Raw genomic sequence first — 24,048 nt, 5'->3', positions numbered from 1 at the left:
GGGGGTAGGGCGGTCTAATAAATCGAATAAATAGCAACAACAACAACAACAATGTCTACATTGCTGAAAGCAGGACATCATGTTATAGCAGGGGTCCTCAAACTTTTAAAACGGGGGGCCAGTTCACTGTCCCTCAGACCGTTGGAGGGTCAGACTATAGTTTTTTAAAAAAACCTATGAACAAATTCCGATGCACACTGCACACATCTTATTTTGAAGTAAAAACAAAACAAAATGGGAACAAATACAATATTTAAAATAAAGAACAAGTAAAAATGTTTCTATGCATGTTTCAATGCATGTTTTTGCATAGGATCAGGCTGTATTCTTTTCTAAGTGATCATGCATAACATTACATAATAGTGGCAAGATCCCTGAGCTGCCTCAGGTAAGGGATCCCTGCCAAACAACTTTCCATCAACAAACACTACAACCTTTCCTGTGAATAAGATTATTTCTTTAAAAATGAATTTTATGAATTCTCAGTAAAAATACATATAATAGTATACAAGGACAACCCCCACCCCAGTCCTGCTTAATCTCTCTCTAAATACATTTGGGGGGTCCCAGAAAAGGTATCATGAGTATTATGGTATCTGTGGGGACCCCCTGCCCTAGGCAAAGCCCTTCTGATTTGCAGGGTCTTACTTTGAAGGCACAAGCCATTCCAGTCCCAGAACACTGATACTAACGCCACAGTCTCTTGTTTCCCTTTGGGGGCTGGCATTGCAGACCCCCAGCAGTTGAGCTGACTGGTCCCAAAGGCCACCATTCCATCGGCCTCTTCCTGTCTCGCTCGCTCTGCTTGGACTGCTCACTTGCAACCCCTGTACAAGCGGTCCAAATCATGCGAGCAGTCCGAGCCGAGCAAGACGGGGAGAGGCCGGTGGCAGAGGCCTTTCCTCCCTGCTTCGGGTACTGGCAGGTAGCAGACAAGGAGACTGAAGCTGGACGGGATGACCGAGGCTGGGGAGTGGTGCACGACATCGGTGAGCAGAGCCAGTAATCATGGCTGCAGCTGCAGTTGGTGAGGGTCGCCTGGTGGGTGTACCAGCCTGCCGCCTTGAAGGCGCCTGGTTGCAGGAGTTGCCGTGCCAGGGGCTGCCTTCTGCGTACCGGGCATTGCAGCCCCCCAGGAACAGAAACCTCTCGCCTCCCGTGGGGCTTGAGGTTGAGAGGATCCTTGCAACGATTTGCATGCACCGAGGTCTCCAAGGCTGCAAGTGCACGCACGCTTGCTCGAGAGGAAGCCCCTGAAAGGAGGGTGGATGCGCGTGGCAAAAACACCCAGCGGGCCGGATAAATGTCTGGGGGGCGGGCATTTGGCCCCCGGGCCGTAGTTTGAGGATCCCTGTATTATAGGAAGGTTATTCAGCTGAGTTAGATTCTGTGGGTTTAGGGATCTCCAATCTTTGGAACCTTTGGAATTCTGACCCAGGATGGTGTGCACAACCACAGAAGATATAGCCAAGCACAACATGTGGGGGTGGGTGGGTCATGAATATATCTTATAGCAACTGTTTAGCATTTTAGGCAGAGGCTCTGTTTAACAAGATAGCTTTTAAAATGAGTATTGTGTTTTCTTGCATGCACATATCGTTCATCCACTCAGTGAGGACTGTTGTGCTATGGTGGCAACTGCTGATGAAAGTTTTTTTTTTAAATCTGCACAGCCAATCAGAATCCCTTATTGAGCAAAAGCCCCATCTGGCTCCTCCCACTTTCTAAGGACACTTGGAAGGTAACACAAAAGGTGTCAGTTTGTGTCACAGCACCCACAGGCAGTACACTGGGGATTTCTGCTCTAGCCGAAGATGAAATACAATCTAAGTTAAGTCACTAACATTGCAGAGCTAAACAGAGTTGAAACATTCTAAACTTACTGTTTTCATGGCCTTTGAAGGATGTAACTCTGCTTAACATTGCGGCTTGTTCCTCCTATTTCCAGACCCTTGTGGTGACTGACCTTTGTGGCAATCCAGATGCTACCCCTGTCCCTGCATAGAGCAATACTTCAAGATCTACCCTCACAGCTTTTTTAAAAAGGCACTTAATAGACATTTGAATGGATAAACATAAATAACGTAACAAATTATTTAAAATTCTAAAGCCTTCCTGATCCATGGGAGAGGAAAGTCATGTTAGAGACAAACCTGTATCCACGACTGAGGGAAGGGGGGAGGCACATCTGCTTTGATCCACTGCTTTTCCAAAGTCTTTTAGTATGAATAGATTTTATCATCTCCTTACACAAATCTAAACTCAGTGCAGTAACTGCACTTTTCTCCCTCTGTAAGGACTTCCTCCTAATATAGCTAGAGTCCTAGAATTTCTCCATTTAGATGCCTAAAGCCATTGTAAAAGAGGTGGGTGATTTTCCCACCGCTAACCATAGAGCGTTTGCTCTCCTTTCTTTCTTTCTTTCTTTCTTTCTTTCTTTCTTTCTTTCTTTCTTTCTTTCTTTCTTTCTTTCTTTCTTTCTTTCTTTCTTTCTGACCACAGGGTGAGAAAAGGGAGTTCCTTGTTCAGTTTATCAAGCCCTTTGCAGAGGAAGGAACAACCTGCATACAAACGACAGCCAGCAGTGACATCCTTGAATATGTGAACGGAATGAGACATTCCATATTGCCGGGTGACAAAGTGATGGCACCTTGGGAGCCAGAGCAGAAGAGATATGGCCCCGGCACAGCCATTCTAGGAACTGAGCACAGGGATCCCCTGAGAGGTAAATCAGATATTGGGACAACTTTGCAAACACAAAGGAAATGCAGAAATGCTCATGCTAAATCACCCTGTGGATGTTTCGCCACTAAACTCCTTCACAATACCTTGCACTGAATGACTGGCCTTCTGGATTCACGTTTCAGAGAATTCAGCTTTTTAAGGATATTTCTACAGACACAGGGGCACAAGTAGGGTTGCCAACCTCCAGATAGGGGCTGCAGCTGTCCCAGAATTACATCTGAGCAACAGATGACAGAGTTCAGTTCCAGGGGAGTTAGCAAGCCTATGTCCAGGAACTTTTTGCCTTCTATTGCTGGGTGAGCACTGTTGTCGGTGTTTTTACTCCTCCAACATTGCTCAAATCTGACTTTGAACTCAATGCACGCTCCCCTTCTGACAGCCAGCGTGGTGTAGGGGTTTAAGAGCAGGTGGATTCTAATCTGGAGAACTGGGTTTGATTCCTCATTCCTCAACCTGAGTGGCAGAGGCTTATCTGGTGAACCAGATGTGTTTCCGTACTCCTACATTCCTGTTGGGTGACCTTGGGCTAGCTAGTCACAGTTCTTCAGAACACTCTCAGCTCCCCCTACCTCACAAGGTGTCTGTTGTGGGGAGAGGAAGGGAATGTACTTGTAAGCTGATGTGAGACTCCTTACAGGAGAGAAAGGTGGGATATAAATCAAAACTCTTCTTCTTAGGCAGACTTCTGGATTTTTCTTTAAATTCCTTTCAGGCAGTTGGCATATTTATGTGCTGAAATGCTTCAAAGCTAATTGATTTTGTTTCACTTGGGACATTGCTCTGGGCAGTGTTAGTGGCCTTTATAACAATCAGCACTCTTCATGGGAGGGAGAGGCTTTGTGACTGGCCCACAGCATAACTGATGAGCACTACACAACATATTTCTGCTAGAAACCGGAAGGGCTTGATTCTCTGAGGAGTGCTGCACATTTGGCTAAAGCAGTGGTTCTCAACCTTCCTAATGCTGTGACCCTTTAATACAGTTCCTCATGTTGTAGAGACCCCCAACCCTAAAATTTATCTATTTTACAGATGGAGAACACTGATGCAGAGAGTCTTAGGCAACCCTTGTGAAAGGGTCATTCGACCCCCAAAGGGGTCCCGACCCACAGGTTGAGAACCACTGGGCTAAGCAAAGTGTGAACACACATCCACAGTTCATTCATCATTTGGACAATCCTAAAACTTCAGATAGATTCTAACCAATCATCAATAATATTTAGCAGTTAATTTCAGAAGTTTACACTGTCAGCTCTAGCTGCTTTACAGTTTAAGAGTAGCTGGGCACAGTGCTCTGCCTCTGTAGCTTTACATTATCATCTTAAACTTTTCTTAAAGTTAATTGTGCATCTAGTGAAACATATTGCTTGAGTCTGAACTATTATGATTGGAGTTAGTTTTGTAGCTCTTAAATAAATAAATAAATAAATAAATAAATAAATAAATAAATAAATAAATAAATAAATAAATACTAACAGGCATTGAGTCAGCACAAGGGACAAAGAGGTCAGGCTGTGTGGCTCATCTTGTTTAGCTATCAAAAATTAAGCATCAAGAACATTAGCTTTGACTGAAGAATGTGGTATTGTTTCTAAATGCAGCTTATATTTTCTCCTCAACAGCAAAAGAAGATGAAGAAATTGTAGTCAGCTTTTGGAATGGCAAGAAAGCAAGTGTTCCGCTTGGCGTGGCTTTGTGGATTTCACCAACACAATGGAAAAGGATTGCGGAGATGATTAATATGCCCCTCACCAGCAGGAAGAGGTTGGAAGGGCAACTTCACCAGGCTAGCTGTCGCATCTGCTCACATATTCCTGTACCAGCTTCTATGCACGCATGTTCTTTAGAAGGCCTTCTGAAGTGGCAGGGGCCTTATTGCCACCGTACCTGTCCTTCCCACACTTACTTTTGTCACATATGCTCTGCACTTGCACACAGACAATGTATCTGCTGCTGTCTTAAGCGCAGTGGTGGGTTAGGCCATCCTTTCTCAGCTGAATTTTATTTGAAAGATAATAAAGAAGATGAATTAAGCAGGAAGGTATTTCCTCAACAACTAGCTCTAGAAGGTCTTTCAAAAGACCAGCCAGCTATTGCCACATCCAGCTCTTCTTCATGCTCCTCAGGTTCTCCAAGTGATGAAGAACAGCCCCTGATCAAGACCACAATGGTAGATCAGGCAGTAAGCACAGATTCTACCCTTTTTTATAAGCCCAAACTGAAAGAAAGCAGGAGACCAGACTGGAAATATTGGAAGAGAAGTCATCCCAGATCCTTCTATAATAGTCAAGGTAATACCCATTGCCCTTGATTAATTTTAAAAAGGAATTTTAAAATGTACCAAATATTACCTAGCATTGTCCCTCCTTTCATATAAATGAATTGCTTTTTCCACCAACTATATTATAGCCTGTGTTCACTGTCACATGCCCACCACCTCTGGAGATGAAACACTGCACCTTAAAGGATAATCCCAATATACATAGGAGATGGCTCTGACAAAGGGGCAAGCCCCTTGTCTTTTGCGACAGACACCCACTCAGTCTTTTATATCACAAAGGCAGGGAAACCACTGACTCTTATTTTTCCCACCTTTTGCTTCAGGCACTGAGGTGCCTCTAATAATGGTAGCATGAAGGTAGAAAGTGCGTTCTTTCAGCCTCAGAAAGCAAAGGGATGCCATTTGACTTTTATTTTCCCTTTCCCCTCTCAGACACTCCCCAAACTAGGCACACTAAAATAAATATACTGAATTTAAACTTAAACAAGAACTCAGATTTATTAAACAGACACAGACAATAGTAAGGAAAGGGTATTTAAACTTGGAGATGGATAAGTAAAGCAAGCAAGGCAAGAGAGAATATATATTTACACTAATTATACAAGATAGCTTGGCACAGAGACATAAGCTTTGATTTTCTTTAGCGTAGCTCTTAAAATTACTTAGATGTAGTTTCACAGATATTTCATAAAATGTTTCACAGCTTGTACAGTTCCTTTGGTTAGATGTTCTGGCTTATGGCTATTCACGTACAGGGTCCTAACATAGGCTAGGTACTTTCACTCAGTACCCACACACACACAGCCTTCTCACCTAGGTAAAACCATCAAACAAAATATAAATTCTTTACTGAGGTAAACTTAAAACAAATTCCTACAGCCCAGACACACTGATATATTCGAACTCACTTTTTTCTAGGAGAGGTCCGTATTTGGTTATGTAAGCCTTCACCTGGCCCTTCTATTAACCCTGCCAATATACAGTCTCTGTGCATAATTGCTTAAACTCAGCACTCAGGTTGATAACCAGTAGAATCTGTCACTTTCTCTTGGCTACTCTACTCCCCTCAAAGTTTCATCTTCTCACACAACTAAGACAGACGGGTCTTAAAAGTACCAAAAGGCCATTCACCAAGAACTCCTAGTTCCTGTGCTCCCCAAGATCTTTTTCTGACTAAAAATCTCCACAGCTCTTCTAACAGAGAGCTAATCTCCTTCCCCCTTTTCTGCATCATACTGTTACCTATCTAGTCAGAGTGCAGAAGGCTACAGTCAGTCAGGTGGCTCCACTGTTCTAAGCTTTCCTGCTCCACTCTGAAGGTAAACAGTAAGTTTGCTTAAACAGAATTGCATTTTAAAATTACATTTTTCCTGCAATCCGTCACATCTTTCATCTTAGTTAGCTCTATAGAACTACTTAATATAACCATATTAAGCAAAATATTTGTATGACAGATTGGCATCCTACTTGTACAAATTAACTGCAGTAGAACCAGTGCAAATTTATGCTACTGTGACCAAATCATCATCCAATTGTTGAAAGATCAGAAGGCATATTACACCATTTACCAAGACCCTACTTCAGATGATTCGAACCCAGCAATTGCAGGATCTCAACCCCCCTACAGGTCACTGTCATGATATTAATAAGAAAACCCCAATCTCTCTGCCAGCATGTAATCAGGCAAAAAACTGCACTAATAGCTGCCTAACCCAAGTCCCCACCTGCAGTTCTACCACCATTGATAGCCAGTCATGTATGATACTCATTCTTCCTCTACCAAGAATGTGAATATTCCATATTCCTTGTTTCAGTGCTTTCAGGTAGACCAATTACAGGAGGCTGACAGCAATAGAATTTGTTTGGGCAATTTTGAGGATGTCATGTAATATACTAATATTAATGCAGATGTTCTGCAACTTAAATACAGCACCATTAAAATCAAATTTAAGTATTATACTATTGTCTATATAGGAACCAACATTTTGTGTAGCAGCTATGGAAAGAAGAGAGATGAAACCTGTACAAACTCCTATGCGGATAGGTCTCCAACTACTTTAATGAACAATAGTGCCATGTTTGAAACTACTGAACAGTCTCCGCGAAGACTACTTACTGTGGGGGAAGTCCTGACCCATGAAGGTATAAAACTATTTGCAGGCTGAGGATAAATAGTAAATAACCTTTCAGCTCCCGCATACGCTTGGTATTTTGCTGTTAACTCAGGAACTATTTGTATCACTGAATAACTTAGTTTCCAATTAACAGTGTTAAGGATTTGTCTATACAAATGCCAAGTGGAATTATTCACAAGATCTAGCAAATGTGTGCCTCTTTCATGTTTAACTACATGAATTCTATGGAGATCAATGTATGAAACCCAGGGTCAGAGGGAGAGAGAACTGCATCCGGGGCACGATCTGCTCGCCCTGCCCTGATTTGCCCACATCATGCCCATGGGAGGGGGAGGTCTGCGGGGTGAATTTCTGCCCCAACGTGTTGCCAATGGCGTGGCGCCCTCCTCCCTGCACCATTGCAGCTTTGACATTGATGAAACCAGAGGAAGAAGTTTTACAATACATTTTTCACATTCTAGGAAAGAGATACTTTGAAATAATCATTTCAAAGCTTCAAGGCAGAAGAGAGGAAATGGGAACCAGTGTAGTATACTGGTTAGTGTGTCATGCTAGGATGTAGGAGATAAGGTTTGAATTCCCATTCTCCCACCGAAGCCTGCTAGGTGACTTTGCCCCAGTCACACCAACACTTAGCCTAACCTACCTCATAGTGTTGTTGTGAGGATAAAAAGGAGGAGGGGAGAATGTTGTAAGCCACTTTGGGGGAAAGAGTACAGTATTAATGAAGCAATTAACTACATGTTCCCTATAGCAACAAAACTCTGCTCTGCTCCCACCTGTAGAGACTTGCATCTTTAAAAATTTGTTCTCAGACTTCACAGAACAGACTTCTATAGATCTACTTTTTAAAAGGTTTCACATTGAAGTTGCCATCTTTTTCTTCTTCTATCCAGAAGGTTAAGGTTGCAAGCTGATACCTGCTCTAGTCTGCACAGGCTCATCTAACCAAGTCTGCACTGCATCCTACACAAGCTTAAGACAAGAGGACTTAAAATCCTGGCCTGAGACATCTTTTTTCCTTTCCCGTCTCACCCCCTTTTGGAATATCTAGCCTGACACACTGATGATGTTTTCACTGGTACTAACAAAAGGTAGACAATGGTTTCTTTTTTGACAGTCTAAACAACCAGACTGATAATGGCTTTGGTGATTTCCATCTGAGTTATCATACATGTGTGCAGGGCACATGGTAACAAATCAATCATTATCTTCTGTTCTATTAAGGAAGAGGCTATTGAAATGAATAGAGTAGGATCTTTACAAAATCAATTAAAGGATTTAAAAAAATATTCTGCTCAAGTTTATTGCATAGCATAAAAGTAGAACTTTAACACATGATTCCATTAATATAGACAAAATTTCAGGTTATACACAGTTACAATACATATTTATGTACAGGCAAGATAAAAAGCCTAAAGACCATGATCAAAATATGGCAGATAGGACAGTAAAGTGCTCATAGAATACACGGCAAGACACTGAAGCTTCCATTTCATTTGGTACATTGTTTAGCAGTTTTTTAAAAAAGACAGATCATAAATCAAAGGACAAATTTACACTTTGTCCCGGCTGAATGCCTACCACATGTGTTTGTTTGATTTGGTCTTCACCTGAAGATACGGAGATAGTGTAGGTGCCGGGGAAAACTTCAATGCAGATATCCTACATATAAAACACCCATGTCAAAACTCTAGTGCAAATTTGTATGAGAACAACCGTGCAGGAGTAAAAGGTTATATTCTCTGATAACAGGAAAGTGTTACTATTAAGACTGAAGAGCAACAAATGTAGTCATTTGTGAAAGTAAATGCTTGCTAGTATATGTGTAAGAATTTTTCTCTACATGGATACAAGGGAGAAGATACCAACAATACTTCTCAATTTTATCTTCTCTTTTCTGCAGCTGCCACTTCAGTAAAAGCTCTCTTCTCTAGACTTGTCTAATACAAATCTTTAATTCTTGGATTGACTTTTGGACCCCATTCTCCAGCAACTCCTAACTCTTGTTATGTGTTTTTAGTAAGAAGTATTCTACATTTCCCCCTAAGGTGATTCAGTTCATGTTTCACAGAATGAATTGTCATCATTTGTATAAACAGCTTAGATATCTAGAATGTTGAACTAGAGATTTAGAGACCCAGATTCAAATCTCCACTCTACAGTGGGAAACTTGTTGGATGAACTTTGATCTATTCACTTACCCTAACCCTAATTATAAAGGATTGGTGATGTGCAGATGAAATGCAGCAGGAGAGAACATTGCTGCAAGCCCACAGGGCAGAAAAGCAAGGTATAAATATCTAAACAAATAAAATCTTCAGTTCCTTCAGGTTCCAAATTTGGAAGGGAAAAAGTTGAAAGTCAATCCTAGCCTTGTCAATGAAAGTGGGACAACAGTAAATCCATATTTTGAAGCGAAGAGGAATAGGATGCAAAAACACTAACAATTGCCTTCAGTGGCTTTTTAGCCCTACAATAAGGTCAGACAGGAAGCAAATTACAATTTACAGTGATTCATGCAATAGTCACCATTCCAACTAGACATAAGTGCACCCAAGCTGCATTAGAATCAGTGTGACTAATGTGCACTTATCTGTACGCTGTATGCCCACAAATTGTGGGAGCTGTAATAATCTTACTAAAGTGAGCAAATAGGTATAAAGACAGTCTATCTATCACACCTTTGATTTCAGATTTCCATTTCCCCAAATATTCAATTATTTGCGTCTTTCAGCTTATTTTAATTCACTCCCTTGCAACACCGACTGCAAAAGTGATGGATGGTTTAGTTTAGTGAAACCATACACAGAGAAAAATCCCCAGAATCCTTCCAATGATGTAAAGCCTTTATACTTACCTTTTGTTCTGAGGTCTTTGCTGGAACCAGTGCTTCTGTATCAGAACACCCAGGTTCTTCCACAATTGGGCATGTTTTATTTTCCTGAAGAGAACAACTAGTATTTATTTAATGTTAGACGTAGACGTGTGACAAAATTCAGTTCATGATAGGCCACCTATACTCCGAACCCGTAAATGCCATAAGCACCTAGAATAGCACCCAGAGGGTGCATAGTGTGTCTGTAGGAAATATACATCTAGATTACTGAATTAAACAAGCTAAGACATACATCAAAGAGATGGTCAAGGATCATCCAAGGTCTCTGTCGGTGTGAAGTATTAAGGCTCATAGTCATCACCTGGGGCACTGAATAAGGCAGACTAGTGAAACCAGCACCAATCCAGAATGTGTGCATGTCTCTGTTCAAATTGCAGATGATTGATTTGTAAGCTGCTTTCAACACAAATAATAAACCTGAGGAGACTGAAGCCCCAGAAACATTTGAATATTTTACAACTTGGTATGATATTGCAGAAATAGGCAGAAGATAGAAAGACAGCTATAAATAGCAACACAAAACCTGATTCAAACAGAAAAAATGCTCAGTAGGCGTACTTCATCTTCAAATGCTTTTAGCAAGCTTTCAGATGCTAGTCGTCCATGGTATCTAAAGACATGTGCAACTTCATATTCTTTGAACTGAAATGGTGGCACACAACAATAGTATTTCTGTAAAAGAGTTGAAGTAAATATTAACAAGACTTGAAATGTGAACACATGTAAAAGGGAAAAAATGCTCACTGTAACATAGAGCTGCATACAAATCTCACTACCATGTAAACACTGTTCATGTGACTTCTTTCATGTGAAAAGTGAGTCCTATCCTATTAGGGAATGAGCAACTCCCTTCCTGCTTTCAAAATATGGGGAAAAATCTCTGCCGCCATCTGCTGGCTCCAAGGTGGAAATCCCAATGTGATCATAAAAACATACCCAGTAGATTCTCTTGCTTTGCATTCTATTTCACAGCACTAAAAGCTGGGAGCAGGATTCTGTGCTTGGTAAAGGGCAACTTGCTCCATCTCTAGGATCATACTGGATTGGTATCAATCTTTGCTTATTTCCCTACTTGGAATAATAGAGCAAGTAGAAAAACTGATGTTGAGCACAGATAGAGAAAGCTATGTCTGAATATAGGCTTGGAAAACCTGGTAAAGTCTTCAAAGTACAAAAGGAGGAGGGCTCATTCACAGCCTTCCTTGGCAAACCGAAAACAAAATTATAAAACACACACACAAATGCATTCAAAAAACCATTGACAATTCCTACAATTTATAAAAACTCCAACTTCTCTTAATGCACAGCCTAGGGGTTCTTAGTGAATTTAAACAAAATAATTGGATTCAAAGTAGTATGAACAAAGCTTGCAGAATGAGATTTTCCCACTATCCTGTCTAGCTTACTGAACCTCTTGAAAGTCTGCTACTGGGGAGAGGGATCTCACAAATAGCATGGGAAGCAAAAAGGGAGGGGGGTCTGCAATATATTTAGACCCTCCCCCCAAAAGAAGTACCATTCTGTTGGCAGAAGCTCAACTTGGACCTTCACAGAATACATGCCAACTCCCTGAGAACTCAAGTTACAAATATCTTCAGCCATTGCTAAAATTGAATGAACTCTAACATCATTTTTGCTCTAACATCAAAATGTCTTTACCTCACATTCTTCTGATATATGGCCCATGTATTCTGCAACTGAAGCAAAAGCAGCATTGAGACACACATCTTCATTGTCACTTCCCTGTTTGCATGGAACAAAAGGTGTTATAGTCACTATAAAAAGAGACAATTCACCACAAAGGACATGATATACATACACCGCGCTTGGTGCTACAAGAATGAGGCTGAGGTTCCTCAGTTCTTTTTATAGATACTGCTATTCATCTTTTAAAGTTTATTATTGTTTCCCCCCACCCCCCAAAAAAGTTCAGTTCACAATGGGACAAACAAAATTCAGAAAAGATCACCCTTGCTAACAATCTTTAAAAGCCCTACTAAATAGTTTGGCCTTCTAGAACTTTCTGAACAACAGAAGAGTAGGCACTTTTCTGACACTGTGACAACAGCCTGCTTCCTATGTCATTTGTACATTCAAATCAAAGTACACAGAGGATGAGTGGGAGTGCTTATGCTTGTGTAAGTAGTTGGACCCCCCTTCTCACTAAGGGGTGCCACGAAGGCACAGGGGCCAAAGACTGGAATAACTGTAAGACACTGCTTCCCACAAAGAGGTGCCCCTCAGAGAATGTTGGGATCCATCTTGTGTGTCAAGCTTGGACAGGAAGGAGGTTGGCAGCTGAACTTTTCCCCTGGCCCTAAGGTGGGTCATTTAATCAGAATCCTGAGCAGACCATTACTTACCCTATCCCAGAAATCAACCAGAATTCAAGGAAATAGCCCAGGCATTCTCCTAGGTGCTGACAACCCAACAAGCCTATCTAATTAATGGAACCCCAGAAAAACAATCAATTTTTTGTCTCTGGCTTTCCTGCCAGCACCTATTTGGAGGTATAAATACTGGTCCTATGGCCATTCAGTTTCCAAACCTTTAGTGGCGTACAAAGACAATGAGTTTAATAACCTATTTTAGTCATAGACTAAAATAAATAAGTATTTGAGTTAAAACAATCACTTCAAACTTCAATTTAAAATATAAATATATGAATGCTATGGCCATTCATAGTGTGTGCGCTTGTGTGTGCGTGCACACATGTGCGTGTGCTTGCGTGCGCATGCACATGTCTTGGATCCATGTACACCCTCCCATTTGCACGTGGGCTTCCTCTTCCTTTTGCTCCTGGAAATGCTGGCCATTCTCCTCCTCAGTGCTTCTTTCCCAGAAATCCTTTTAAGTCTGGTAATGATCACCCTTCCCTATCTGTGCAGTTTCCCACCTTTTTCTTAGTCAGCTCTTGCATGCTTTGTGTGGGTATGTTCATTGTTTAGAATATATTTCTTGTTTTTACCAGTTTTATTCTGTAATATAATTCATTCAATTATTCAATCACCTGTTCATTTTAGAATTTTCACCAGGGATTATCCAAGTATACATAAGTTATTGATCCCAGATACCCCTTCTTGCTCTTTGTCTCCAGTTAATTTCCCCAACTCTAGTGAAGACTGCTTGCTCAGGGTAACGCTTGTGCCACCTACACATAATTGCCCAACCATGAACTATTTATCTTTACTAGGCCTCTCGGTTTCATCCCTGGGAATAAAAAAAGAATAGAAGCATTCCAAATCACAAAGACTGAGTTTGCACACTCATCCCATTCTACATGTGCTTATTTGAATGAATCTATGCCACCGGCAGAGGGCTAAGGAGGAGGAGGAAGAGGAGGAAAAGAAGAAGAGGAAGGAGGAGGCAACAGTTACAGAAAAAGACAGATGGTTCATAGGACAGTCTCACGTGTATCTACGTGTAGGATGGAACTTTGGAGAATGATACTTTGGACTTACTGTGAAGGTGTTTTCTCTGCAATGGGGCAAAGTCACCCAGCTGGTTAGGTCATGCCTCCTTAGTTCAGGCAGGGCTATTCAAACAATTGCAAGGCTTGTTGGACAAAAGGAGGCTGGATCTCTCCAGACATCCTAAAGTCCTGCATTCTCCTAGTGACTTATTCTTATCTATTTCTGTCATCCTTTGTGGTGGGCTCTGGATGGCTTCACCCCACTAAAGAGAAAACACCTTCACGGTAAGTCCAAAGTTTCATTCTCCTTCAGTGGGGTTCAGTCATCCAGGCTAATTATATACCAAATCTTACATACAGATTGAGAACTCTCCTTAAACGCCATGCCCAATGCAAAAAGATCCCTTACCCAGTCAATCTGACTGGAGCACTGGCTGCAGCACCCGTCTACTGAAGGACACCTCAGCCAACCTGTACAGGTCCAGCTGGTAGTATCTAATGAATGTAGAAAACAACACCAGGTAGTCATTTTGCACACTTCCTCTGTGGTGGCTCTGTTGAAAAGTGCTGCTGACGTTGCAGCTGACCTAGTTAAATGTGCCACCACTGGGCCTGGAACCTGAGAACTTTGACCACTGTAAGCCATATTATATGTATGCATATGTATGATGGAACTTTTAGTCCGTAAGACACAAATAAAGCATCAGACTTCTGGAAAGCCTTTGAAACTATGATGTATTTTTTAAAAATCCTACGGACATCCAAAGTGTGTCTCTTCTTTTTCCTAGGATGACTTCGTTTCTGGCAGAAGGAGGGCAACACCAGAGGCTGATTTATATAAGATATCATTCCCACCTTAGGCATGAATGATGGCTCAGGTCCTAGCACCACTGTCTCCTGGCAGATGGTGCACAATTCAGACGTTATTGATATGCCCCCCAACTCTGACACATGTCTTGCCAATGTGATGGCTACCAGGAAGGCCAATTTCCAGGAAAGGTGTTTAAATCATGCCTTCTGAAGTAGCTCAAAGGCAGGTCTCGTGAGAACATTTAAGACTTTTGCTAGGCTCCAAGACTGATAACGATGTGTATCACTGGAAGAGTTAACTGGATTGCCCCTTTTAAAAACCTTTTAACAAAGTTAAATCTAGATAACTGACCCCTATCTGGTTTCAAACAGTGTCATACCTGTCTGCACAACATGTTGGCTTGCAGCCCTACCAACAGTGAAATAAGAATTCAATAACTTCCTTTAGGAAAACTATCAGTGGGTCCAAAGTTTTTTTTTCTTGCCCAGGACTGAAAGGCCACTCAGGTGCGATTGTAGGTCTTCAATGACCTTTCAGATTTTTTCTTATTTGTTTGAGGGTAAGGAAACTTTGCCCTCTTCTGTGTCCATGTCAGCTCCCAGATGAATTAATTTTTGGGTTGGGCTTAGCTGACTTTTGTCTCAGTTTATCAAAAAACCCCATGATCCTGCAGGTTCCAAAGAGTAACCTCTGCAGCACTTCCTCCAATGAGGTCCTGATCACACATCATCAAGATACACACGTACCTCCTCCATGTGTACCAGTGCTATAAATGGGATCAGGACCTTGGGAAAAAAAACTCTGAGAGCAGAGGAGCGTCCAAAGGGCTGGGCCCTGTATTGGTAGTGCCTGTCCCCCTGGCAAAAACGCAGGGTGAAGAAGGGTGAATAGATAAATGGAGATACACCTCCTTTAAGTCCAGAGAGGTCAGGAAATCTCCTTTCTGGATGGTTTGGAGAATGGAGTGCATACACTCCATGCAGAATTTCCTTTTCTGCACCCAGTGATTGAGATACTTCAGGTTGAGAATGGCCCTCCATTCCCCCAATTTCTTGGGGACCAGAAAAAGAGGTGAATGCACTCCGTGGTGGTGCTATGCCTTCAGAACCTCCTCTGTTGCCCTGATGTCCAGGAGGTGCTTTGATGGTAGGCAGGTATTGTTGCGGGTTATTTGTAACCTGATAAGCTTAATGTAGCAATGACTTTCTTCAGAAGCCTCTGAAAGTGCTCACTCAAAAACAGCCTAGTAGATTCATCCTGGGTATCTGAGTCCTGCCGGATCACTCGCCCTCTTCCCTGTCAGACCCCATAAAGGAAGATGATCTCACCCACCCTGAGTCCTGTAGGTCCCATTCCCTGTGAACTCGCTGGGTTGGTCTCTTTGTAGAGGCCTTTTTTGTCCTTTTGCCTTTCCTATCTGAAGGAACAAAGGATGTCTTATCTTCTTCCTCCTTCCTTTTGTGGCTCCTAGCTGGAGCACTGGCTCAAACACTCCTTCTAGTGGTAACTGTTCTCACTGCAGTGCGGGGCATCCACTCCCTGACATGCTTTCCCACCATTTTTGCCACTGCTCTCTTGCCTGGTGTGCTGCCTGTCGGGATGGGAGGAGCTGAGCCTGGCTCTCCTTGCCCCTGAGGGCTATTCAGACCCCCTAGTAAGGTCCATGGAACAGAGCTCCAGTTGTGGTTGGGGCCTCATGAAAGGGCAGGAAAAAGGGCTACAGCCATGTTTGCTGCCAACTGTGTCTACTCGGGGCTTCAAAATGGTGGCAGAAAGGCTGAGCCATGCCCCTAGGTATTGCTGTCTCCTGCATACCGCCATCCATGGGAAGGGGAAGCTCAATGGAATCATGTCCTCATTTGCCCCAGAGCTTGATGGTCCCAGGCTGGCCCTGGCTAATGTTGTTACCGGTCAAATTGAGATGACCCTGAGCTCTGGAGAGTCAGCTGACTCATCCTCAGATTCCCAAGAGAGATCCAAGGCCATCATGGGGGCCTGGGCATTCCCCAAAAGTATTTTATTGTTGGACTCAGAGGAGCCCTATTCAAATTGCACCTGATCCAAGCAGGTGGGAGGATTTTTCCTCTTTTTCTTTTTTAGTTCTGAGAAGACCCTCCAGACTTCCTGCCAAATCTTTCTTGTTACATAATCACAGGTAATGAATTTCTTTATTTTTAACTTTTCTATTGCAGAGCCTAGGAGCTATCTAAATAGAGAGTGTTTTGAACAGCAGGGCTATTCAGACTGGACAGGTCTAGCCTCCTTTTGGCCAGCAATCCTTGCAAAAAGTTTGCATAGCCCTGCCTGAACTAAGGAGGTGTGGTGTGTCTTAACCAGCCTGGATGACTGGAGCCCCCACTGAAGGAGAATGAAAGTCTGTACTCTGATGTATATATTTACAGTTCGCTTAATGAAGTAACCAGCACCCTAGGTCAATCTTACAGGTAAGATATAAGGTTAAATCCATCAGAAGAATTCAAAGTACTGGATAAACAGATCCTTCCCTGCCTGCTTTTTCCTCATGAAACTCACATGACCCAAAGACATTCCCCAGGGGCCAGGAATGCCTCACAAGTCACAGGCCAGGGAGCAGCAGCAATTATGTGGATAAGTAAAATAACCCCTTTCCCCTCTGTTCTACATACACAAGATGGAAAATTGGATGATTTTCATTGGCTCCATCTCATCACTGCACCCCACACAGCTCCCTTTGCTTGTGAGGTTCTGCCTATCCTCAAAGAGCATTTTCAGACTGCCTAGGGAAGATGAGGAAAGGCCCCCTCTGAGGACTCTTCTGGTGAATCCAACATATTAAGTGGAAGCAAACATTACTTCACCTTATAAAGACAGCCTGGGGCAACTATAGCCAGGTGGAAGGGCTGGAATCTTCAGCGTCTCTCTGTGGTTAGTGACATTACCCTGCTCCTGCAACCTCCCAGAGATTTGGAAATGGACAGTGCCTGGTCACATCTGGCTCCCCTGAAGCTGGAACATATAGACACCTAGCTGTGCATGCAGCATCACCCACGTTGGTTGTTTTTCAGCAGCCCTTGCATGCTATGTGGCCATTCACTTCTAACCATAGGGGGGAAATGCCCTCACAGCTCTCTGAGAAGCTGTTTTGAGTCAACAGAACTCTCACTGCTTGGTAGGAGGCATGAAATTCTTTCCTTCTTCCTGTGGCTGCCTTCTGTAATGTAAGAAACATAATGCCAATCATGAAAACTAGAATTTTATCTGTTGAGATCCTTACTTGAAAAGATCTCCTTTGGGGTCCCACAGGCCCTGGCCAGATCACTTTCCGTTTTTTTGCTCGTTCCAGTACTTCCTGGGCCAGTGTTGCTGTGCGTGACATTCGATGATGGTTCATACTTATGGAACGGGACTCCATTCTTTGTTTCCTGAAACAACCAAATTGACTCTGAAAATCCTAAATTGATCTCCTTGGACAGCCAGAAATAAATACATACTCGCAGAGAACAGAATTACATTTTATCTTGTCTAAAAACTCCTTATTTAGTTTGCAAATAACTATTCTTTCCTCTTTTTTTAAATGAAGGGATACAATTCTGCTTATTGTTGCATTCAGAGAGATTTCCCCCCCTTCTGGGATGGGGTTTAGGTCTTCTCTCAGAAATGAGTCCTTCCCCTGTGCTGCCTAGCACATTGCTCTTATTCAAGAGGAATTAACCCCCTCCCCTTTTTCCCAATGGGATTTCTATAGATTTTTAGGGTAACTATAGATCTTTTCTCATGCAGCATCACACAGGTAAACATATAATTATACTACTATAGAGAGTACAAAGTATTTTGGGGGAATTTGGTTACAGTGGGGTGGCTTTGTACTTTTTATAGTAGTTTTTGAAAGGTTATATTGTGAACTTGTTTTTGTCAGTCATCTTGACACTTTCAGGAACAAGCAAGGTAGATATTCTTTTAAAAAAGCAAATGATACATATCTAAGTAATACATATCTCCAGAAAGAGTTGCGTTTCAATCTGAACGCTTAACAGAGCCAAAGTAAAAGCAGAACCGTGCTGAAACCGAAGCAGCTACAGATCTGGGCTACGGAAGCTGCATGACTGCACCCCCGGACCCTATTCCCGGATAAAGTGGATGTCAGACTCACATTCCCAAAGAGCAACAGTTTTCAAGTTTTAACTGCCTGAGCTACACAGATACATCAGATAAACGGCACCCACCCCCCACAGCGTGCCCCCAAACGGGGGTGGGTGTCGTGGAAAAGCCGCGCTCTAACGGGAAGACATCATCATCCCCCTACCGACGACTTGCGGAACTCACCCGTACGCACAACAGCTGAAGAGCAACTTCTTGAAACCCGGGAAGAGAACTGCAAAAGGAAAAGCCGCCTCCCACTTTTCAAGGCCCCTTCAAACAAGAGCCCTACCAGGAGCTTTCAGAGGAAATACCCGCTTCCCGGAAAGCACCAATGGAAGAAGGGGATGGCGGTGACGTCATACAGCCCAGCTGCAGCTACTTGCCTCAGAACGTCTACGATTCCAGTGAGATCTTTTACCGAACAAGAGCAGTTTCTCCGAAGGGCAAGAAGCTACGTCACAATGGACATGCGTGTCGCGCTGCCTCTTTGTTTAGATTCACGTAGTTGCCTGAGGCGGAAAGTCTTCTCACTTTTAGAATGCAAAAGGACTTACTTATGAGTAAATATACACATGTATGGTCTGCATTGTTAGGCACGATTACGTGGGAGTAATTCTGAATGCTGCCAAACTTACTTCAGAGGAAGCAAGTCTGGGCTCTAGTGTTGTCATCGTACAATGTAGCAACGTCGCACCAGTGACAAATAGAAACTTTGTGTGATTTTATTGGGCCAAGAGCAGACCAAGCAGAACGTTTGTTATTTATGTCCTCAAAACATTCATTTTATTGCGGTCCCATCAGAGAGTTTGTCAAAGGCTCTCTTGGGTGCCCAAACACTTACTGATTGGTTGCCCACCCTGGGATATGAACAATATATACCCAAAACATTACCTTTTCTCTAGACACAGTGTGTAACAGACTTTCCTCTGTGATACACCTCTGAAGATGCCAGCCACAGATGCAGGTGAAACGTTAAGAACAAGATCCACCAGACCTCAGCCACACAGCCCGGGAAACCCACCAAAACCAGTTGAATCTGGCCGTGAAAGCCTTTGACAATACATTGATGTTATTATTGTTCGCTACCCTGAGACTTTGCTTTCTGGAGGATATAAATTTAAAATGAAGTAAAATATCCCCCAGGCTCTTAACAGCCAGCTATTTTGCTTCTCGAGAGCATTACTGTCCTATTTGGCAAACATTCATACACGGGAAGGAATACTGTCAGCAGTTTTACTGTTAGGTGCATACAGCAATACATTGATGCAGCAAAAGGTTTGGATCTACTTTCTAAGGCAGCTTGGTGGGTTCTAAAGAAATTATCAGTGGAGCATGGCTACCCACAGCAGCGTGGAAGAATTTGCAAAGATCATCATCTCATGAAAGCAAAGAGTAACTAAAGCTTGACAGACTATACTTTCCAAACCAATGAAGCAATAGAATTGCATGGTTTAGAAATGGATTGTTAATACCGGATTGGGGACCCAATGCATCCCCCAGCAGCAAATCAAAACATTGATAATGTCAAAAGAATCAGAAATCCAGCAACAACCGTTAGGCTGTTTATCCAGAGCAACTGCACAAGTCCCTCAGGAATTACATCATCATCTCCCCAACCCTAATCATTCAGACAACTTTTCATAGAACAAAACAACACACTATGCTGAGAGATATACAGTCTAATCCTAGTTAGTTTTCCTTAGAAATTAATCCCAGTGAGTTTATAGGGTCTGACTCTCAGGTCAGCATGCGCCAGCTCTGTGTTGGGAAGTTCTTGGAGATTTGGGGGTGGAGTCTGGGGAAGGCAGAAACTAGGGAAGGGAGGAACCTTGGCAGGGTATAACCCCATTAAGTCTACCCCCTAAAGCACCTGTTTTCTCTAGGGGAACGGATATTTGTCAGTTGGAGATCAGTTGTAATTCTGGATGCTCTCCAGGCCTTTTCCTAAGTGTGTGTCAGTTTGCAGCTGTGATATTTCCATTCTCTATGCTATGGCCAGTGAAAGTTACAGATCTTGGAAACAGACATTATGTGCAGCATTAGAGAGTTTGGGTAAAAATAGGCTGACCTAAGTTCAAATTCCTGCTGAGTTATGAGGGCATGGGTCACTATCTCTCAGCCTAGCCTATCTCACAAGCTGTTTTAAGAATGAAATGGCTGAGGAGAGGACCATGTTCACCACCATGAACTCCTTGGAAAAAGGGCAGCCTGAAAATTAATACAGAGATGTATAGTACCGAAATTTATAATACCAGTCTTCCCCTCCCAGATATCCCTGACACTCTAGGCAAGTGGTGTGGAGCTTCAAATGAGCTAACGGGAACTTGAGTTCAAATTCTTTTCCTGGAAGATGATACAACATCCTCTTCCTATCATATCTATATTTTCAGGAAAATGGACAATGGGCAGCAGTGCCAGCATCAGCAGTGGGTGGATTCCTTGGCCCATCCCTGCTGTGAGATAATTGTGTTGCTTTTCTGACATTGCATATTCACAACACAATAAAGTGGAGAATGGCAACTTTATACTTTATACTGATGATACTGATGGAGATTTTCTTTTTGGAATTTCTACATATCACAGGTATAATAGGAAAGGTTGTGCAAGCATTGTATTGGATAGGGTGACAGAAGAGTATGGATTGTTGGTATCTAATATTTGTGGCCAATGGTATGATAATGGTGTCAAAGGGGTACAAGCTATTGTTCGGGGGTGGGGAGTGGAACCACAGGTGGGTTTTTTTGTATCTTATTCTGTCCATAACTGGAATCTTGTGTTTACCCATGCTGCAAAGGAAGATTTTGAGAATATATTACATTTATTCATTTTTCCCTGGACCAACAAAATATTGAGAAGTGATCTTTACCACAGTTGACTCAAAGTTGTGTCCCAGACATTTTGCAACGCTTGCCTACATTTTTACTACAGTTGCCACAACTAGTTAATACAGTAGATGAATGTACTCATGGTGCACATCTTGATCACAATGGATACATGTGCACAAAACATACGTTCAGCCATCTTTGTATCCGGTTGGGGCCCTCAAGGTAGCAAATTGATGATAAAATTAAGTCTAAAAACAGTATGTATGTATAAACCAACAATTAAATATCTGGATTGTGATATTGGTGGACAGTTAAATTAGTTGCATCAAAGATAATTCTTGATTTTAAAAAAGAGTGATGCATTTCTTGATATTAAAAGTTTTCCCCTTTGTATTAGCTAAGTTGCGGCTCCTGTGATCAGTGTTGAGAGAAAACAGTTACATTCCCTTCTTCCTGCTGGATAATTTCAAATTAAAATCTTCAGTATGATAGGATTGTTCAACTGCTTGTCCATTTTGAATGGATTTGGATTGGCCTCCTGCCCTCCTCATTTCCAGTGATCAGAGTCGAGAAACTTTTTTGCAGACCTTGAGACCGAGGCTCCTCCAGAACAACAGTTGTTCTTACAGAGGTGATGCCAATTTTATCAAATATTGAATAACATTCCAAATAAAATCATTGAAGACATTTTTCCCTCTCTCTTTTATATATGAATAAACAAAGGGAAATGGAAAAGGGTTAAAAAAGAAAGGGGAAGGGCCAAAAGGGAGGAGAGTGATTAAAGAAGGGAGCTGTATCAGAGAGAAAGATGGATTGGGTTATATTCTTATCATCCGGTGTCCAGGCCAGGGAAACCTGATTCTGGCCCTGACTGACCTGGATGGCAATCAATACTACGGAAAAGAATTCATTTGTAACAAAAGGTTGCTAGAACATGAAGGCAGTCAACAGATAATAAGGCAGGTTTTGCAGAAGCCTCTGTGCTCTGATAAGGTTTTCTGTCTTAAGGCAACCTCATTTTGAATATAAAATTTCTGTTATCTATATTAACAGAACAAAAACAGGAGGGGAAAGAGGGTGTGGGAGAGGGAGTCCATTTGTTGGAAAAACCATTGCTGCCTCAACTATAGGCCTGGTGGAACAGCTCCATCTTACAGGCCCTGCAGGGTTCAGGTCACACCAGGCAAGAGTGTTCTACCAGGGCTGAAAATGCCCTGGCTCCAATTGAGGGTGACCATGGGACAGTCATACACTCTCAGCTAAGCCTATCTCATTGCCAGGTTGTTAGGAGAATAAAATAGAGGAGATGAAAACAATGTAAGCTACCCACTGGGGAGAAAGGCAGGGTATAAATGAAATAACCTTTTTTTCTGAAAATCATATTTTGTTCTTATTCCAGTTTGTAATCCAACTTTGAGTCTTTGGTGTGGAAGTAAAATGAGATAACATTTTCTATATAAGTAATTATTAGATTAGAGATTTGCTTTCTGATGCTGGTTTATCTTGAAGGGCATTTAAATTGTCCTGGTCTGATTTCCCTTCTCTCATAGCCCTGAGTAATGTCTGCTTCATATGTAGGTAAATGACCATGTAAACTGGGAGTGGTTAAACACCTTTGTGGGTGGAAGAGTTATTGGGGATCCAACAAGTGTTACTATAGTGTTTTTATAGGAATGGTGAGAGAAAAGCATCATGATTAAATAGTCCTGCATATTGACAGTGAATGTCAAACATTAGACAAAAGTTGATGTTTCCATGTGAACTGTGACAATCCCAGCCCAAGTTAGTGACTGTTTAAAAAATTAGAAATGAATATTCTGGCTCATGTCGATAGTGATCCAGCCCTGAAGAGTGAGTGGCTAATCCTTGGGGCTCTGGAGATAGGAACTGTCCTTCTCTCTCATAGCTGATTAGCATCTTCTTGCCCTATGACTTGGTTGCACTGGAGCATGCACAAAAGATTTGTGGGGACCATGGTAGAGAGTAAAAAAGGACCTAAATTATAACTGATTGGGTTAAGGGAGGCAGAATCAGTCTTGAACATATATGGATAGCCCCCACCCCACCCCCCGGGCTATGAATGGAAAGAAAGCCTGCTGTCTGAAGTCCCCCTGCCGCCCTTTACCCTAGCAGACTTTCCGAGTTTTCATGCATAAGAACAGACCTGCTTTTTAAGTGATTGGAACCAGATGGTCCTGGCTTGGGAGAGCCTTTGAGAGGCAAGGGGAAATGATAGCAAATTGCTTCTCAAGCTCCTTGTAGAAACTTCTGGTCACCAATCATGACCATTCCTCTCGAGATCGCCAGTTTACAGTCTGCAGTGCTGCCTGGATCCCTCTAGGTCCGCGGTGATCCTGGGAACTGCAGCGAGTGAGCCGTCCCACGTTTCCTTCGGAGAAGGGATGGGGGGCGGGAAGGGGGCTGCGGTCTGAAGATGTCAGTGGCTCCGTCCCCTTTGCAAAGCCTCCACGGCATTCTGTAGTCTTGGCTGCCGTGGACCAGACGGGCTCCAGCCGAAGGCTGCCGAGCCAGCCCCAGGGAGCCGGTTCCTTTGTTGGCAGCTGGGTTCCTGGTTCCCATTAATCTCCCGCACTGGCCCTTGCCGTCTCCACTTCCTGCCTTTGCATATTTCTCGGCGTCTCTCACCCCTCCCCCGCTTTGCAACTTCTTAAAAAAAATTAAGGGGGGGGGGAGAGAGAGAAGAGAGACAGCTTCATCTGACCAAGCGAAGCGATTGGGACTGGAGGCATCCTCGTCCAGCGAGCTGCAGCAGCTGGAATCTACATCTGCATTCTTTCAGTGCGGGGCAGCGGCAGCCCAG

At 42.7% G+C, this 24,048-nt stretch overlaps 3 protein-coding genes across 12 annotated transcripts in view; 2 read left to right on the top strand and 1 right to left on the bottom strand.

Annotated features, from left to right (window-relative positions):
• LG02H11orf16 (linkage group 02 C11orf16 homolog) overlaps nt 1–8,443 on the top strand; it is a 15,379-nt gene extending 6,936 nt beyond the window's left edge. For 5 of the 6 annotated variants that reach the window (XM_048485080.1, XM_048485077.1, XM_048485079.1 and 2 more), the window contains 3 exons: nt 2,503–2,725; nt 4,368–5,036; nt 7,001–8,443. In XM_048485080.1, the coding sequence (XP_048341037.1) occupies nt 2,503–2,725; nt 4,368–5,036; nt 7,001–7,191 (1,083 nt within the window). In that variant the 3' untranslated portion in view covers nt 7,192–8,443. The remainder of the gene's footprint in view (nt 1–2,502; nt 2,726–4,367; nt 5,037–7,000) is intronic. The other variant, XM_048485078.1, reaches the window with a different exon arrangement.
• Nucleotides 8,442–23,874, bottom strand: AKIP1 (A-kinase interacting protein 1). 3 transcript variants are annotated; one of them, XM_048485087.1, is made up of 6 exons: nt 23,392–23,874; nt 17,537–17,684; nt 11,720–11,803; nt 10,619–10,732; nt 10,022–10,105; nt 8,442–8,826 (listed from the first exon to the last, which is right to left on the bottom strand). In XM_048485087.1, exons 2-6 carry the CDS (start codon nt 17,672–17,674, stop codon nt 8,698–8,700), a joined length of 549 nt encoding a protein of 182 aa, XP_048341044.1. In that variant the 5' UTR covers nt 17,675–17,684; nt 23,392–23,874; the 3' UTR covers nt 8,442–8,697. The 3 variants fall into 3 exon arrangements, with proteins under 3 accessions (XP_048341044.1, XP_048341043.1, XP_048341042.1); XM_048485086.1 differs by lacking the exon at nt 23,392–23,874 and adding an exon at nt 18,586–18,702; XM_048485085.1 differs by lacking the exon at nt 23,392–23,874 and adding an exon at nt 18,413–18,552.
• The window catches only part of DENND2B (DENN domain containing 2B), a 170,568-nt gene continuing 170,236 nt past the window's right edge, over nt 23,717–24,048 (top strand). For 2 of the 3 annotated variants that reach the window (XM_048485076.1, XM_048485075.1), the window contains exon 1: nt 23,717–24,048. The gene's annotated coding sequence lies outside the window, so the exon portion shown is untranslated. The other variant, XM_048485073.1, reaches the window with a different exon arrangement.

The sequence above is a fragment of the Sphaerodactylus townsendi genome, linkage group LG02 (genome assembly GCF_021028975.2).
Source record: "Sphaerodactylus townsendi isolate TG3544 linkage group LG02, MPM_Stown_v2.3, whole genome shotgun sequence".
Lineage (NCBI taxonomy): Eukaryota > Metazoa > Chordata > Lepidosauria > Squamata > Sphaerodactylidae > Sphaerodactylus > Sphaerodactylus townsendi.
This window is presented reverse-complemented; position numbering and strand designations above follow the sequence as displayed.

Excerpts from the sequence above, each read along its gene's own strand:
- AKIP1 (XM_048485085.1), bottom strand. Across the intron at positions 11,804-17,536 it reads CCCAAAGGAGATCTTTTCAA|GGAAGTGACAATGAAGATGT; the intron begins GTAAGGATCTCA and ends CCATGCAAACAG. Across the intron at positions 10,106-10,618 it reads TAAAAGCATTTGAAGATGAA|GAAAATAAAACATGCCCAAT; the intron begins GTACGCCTACTG and ends TGTTCTCTTCAG.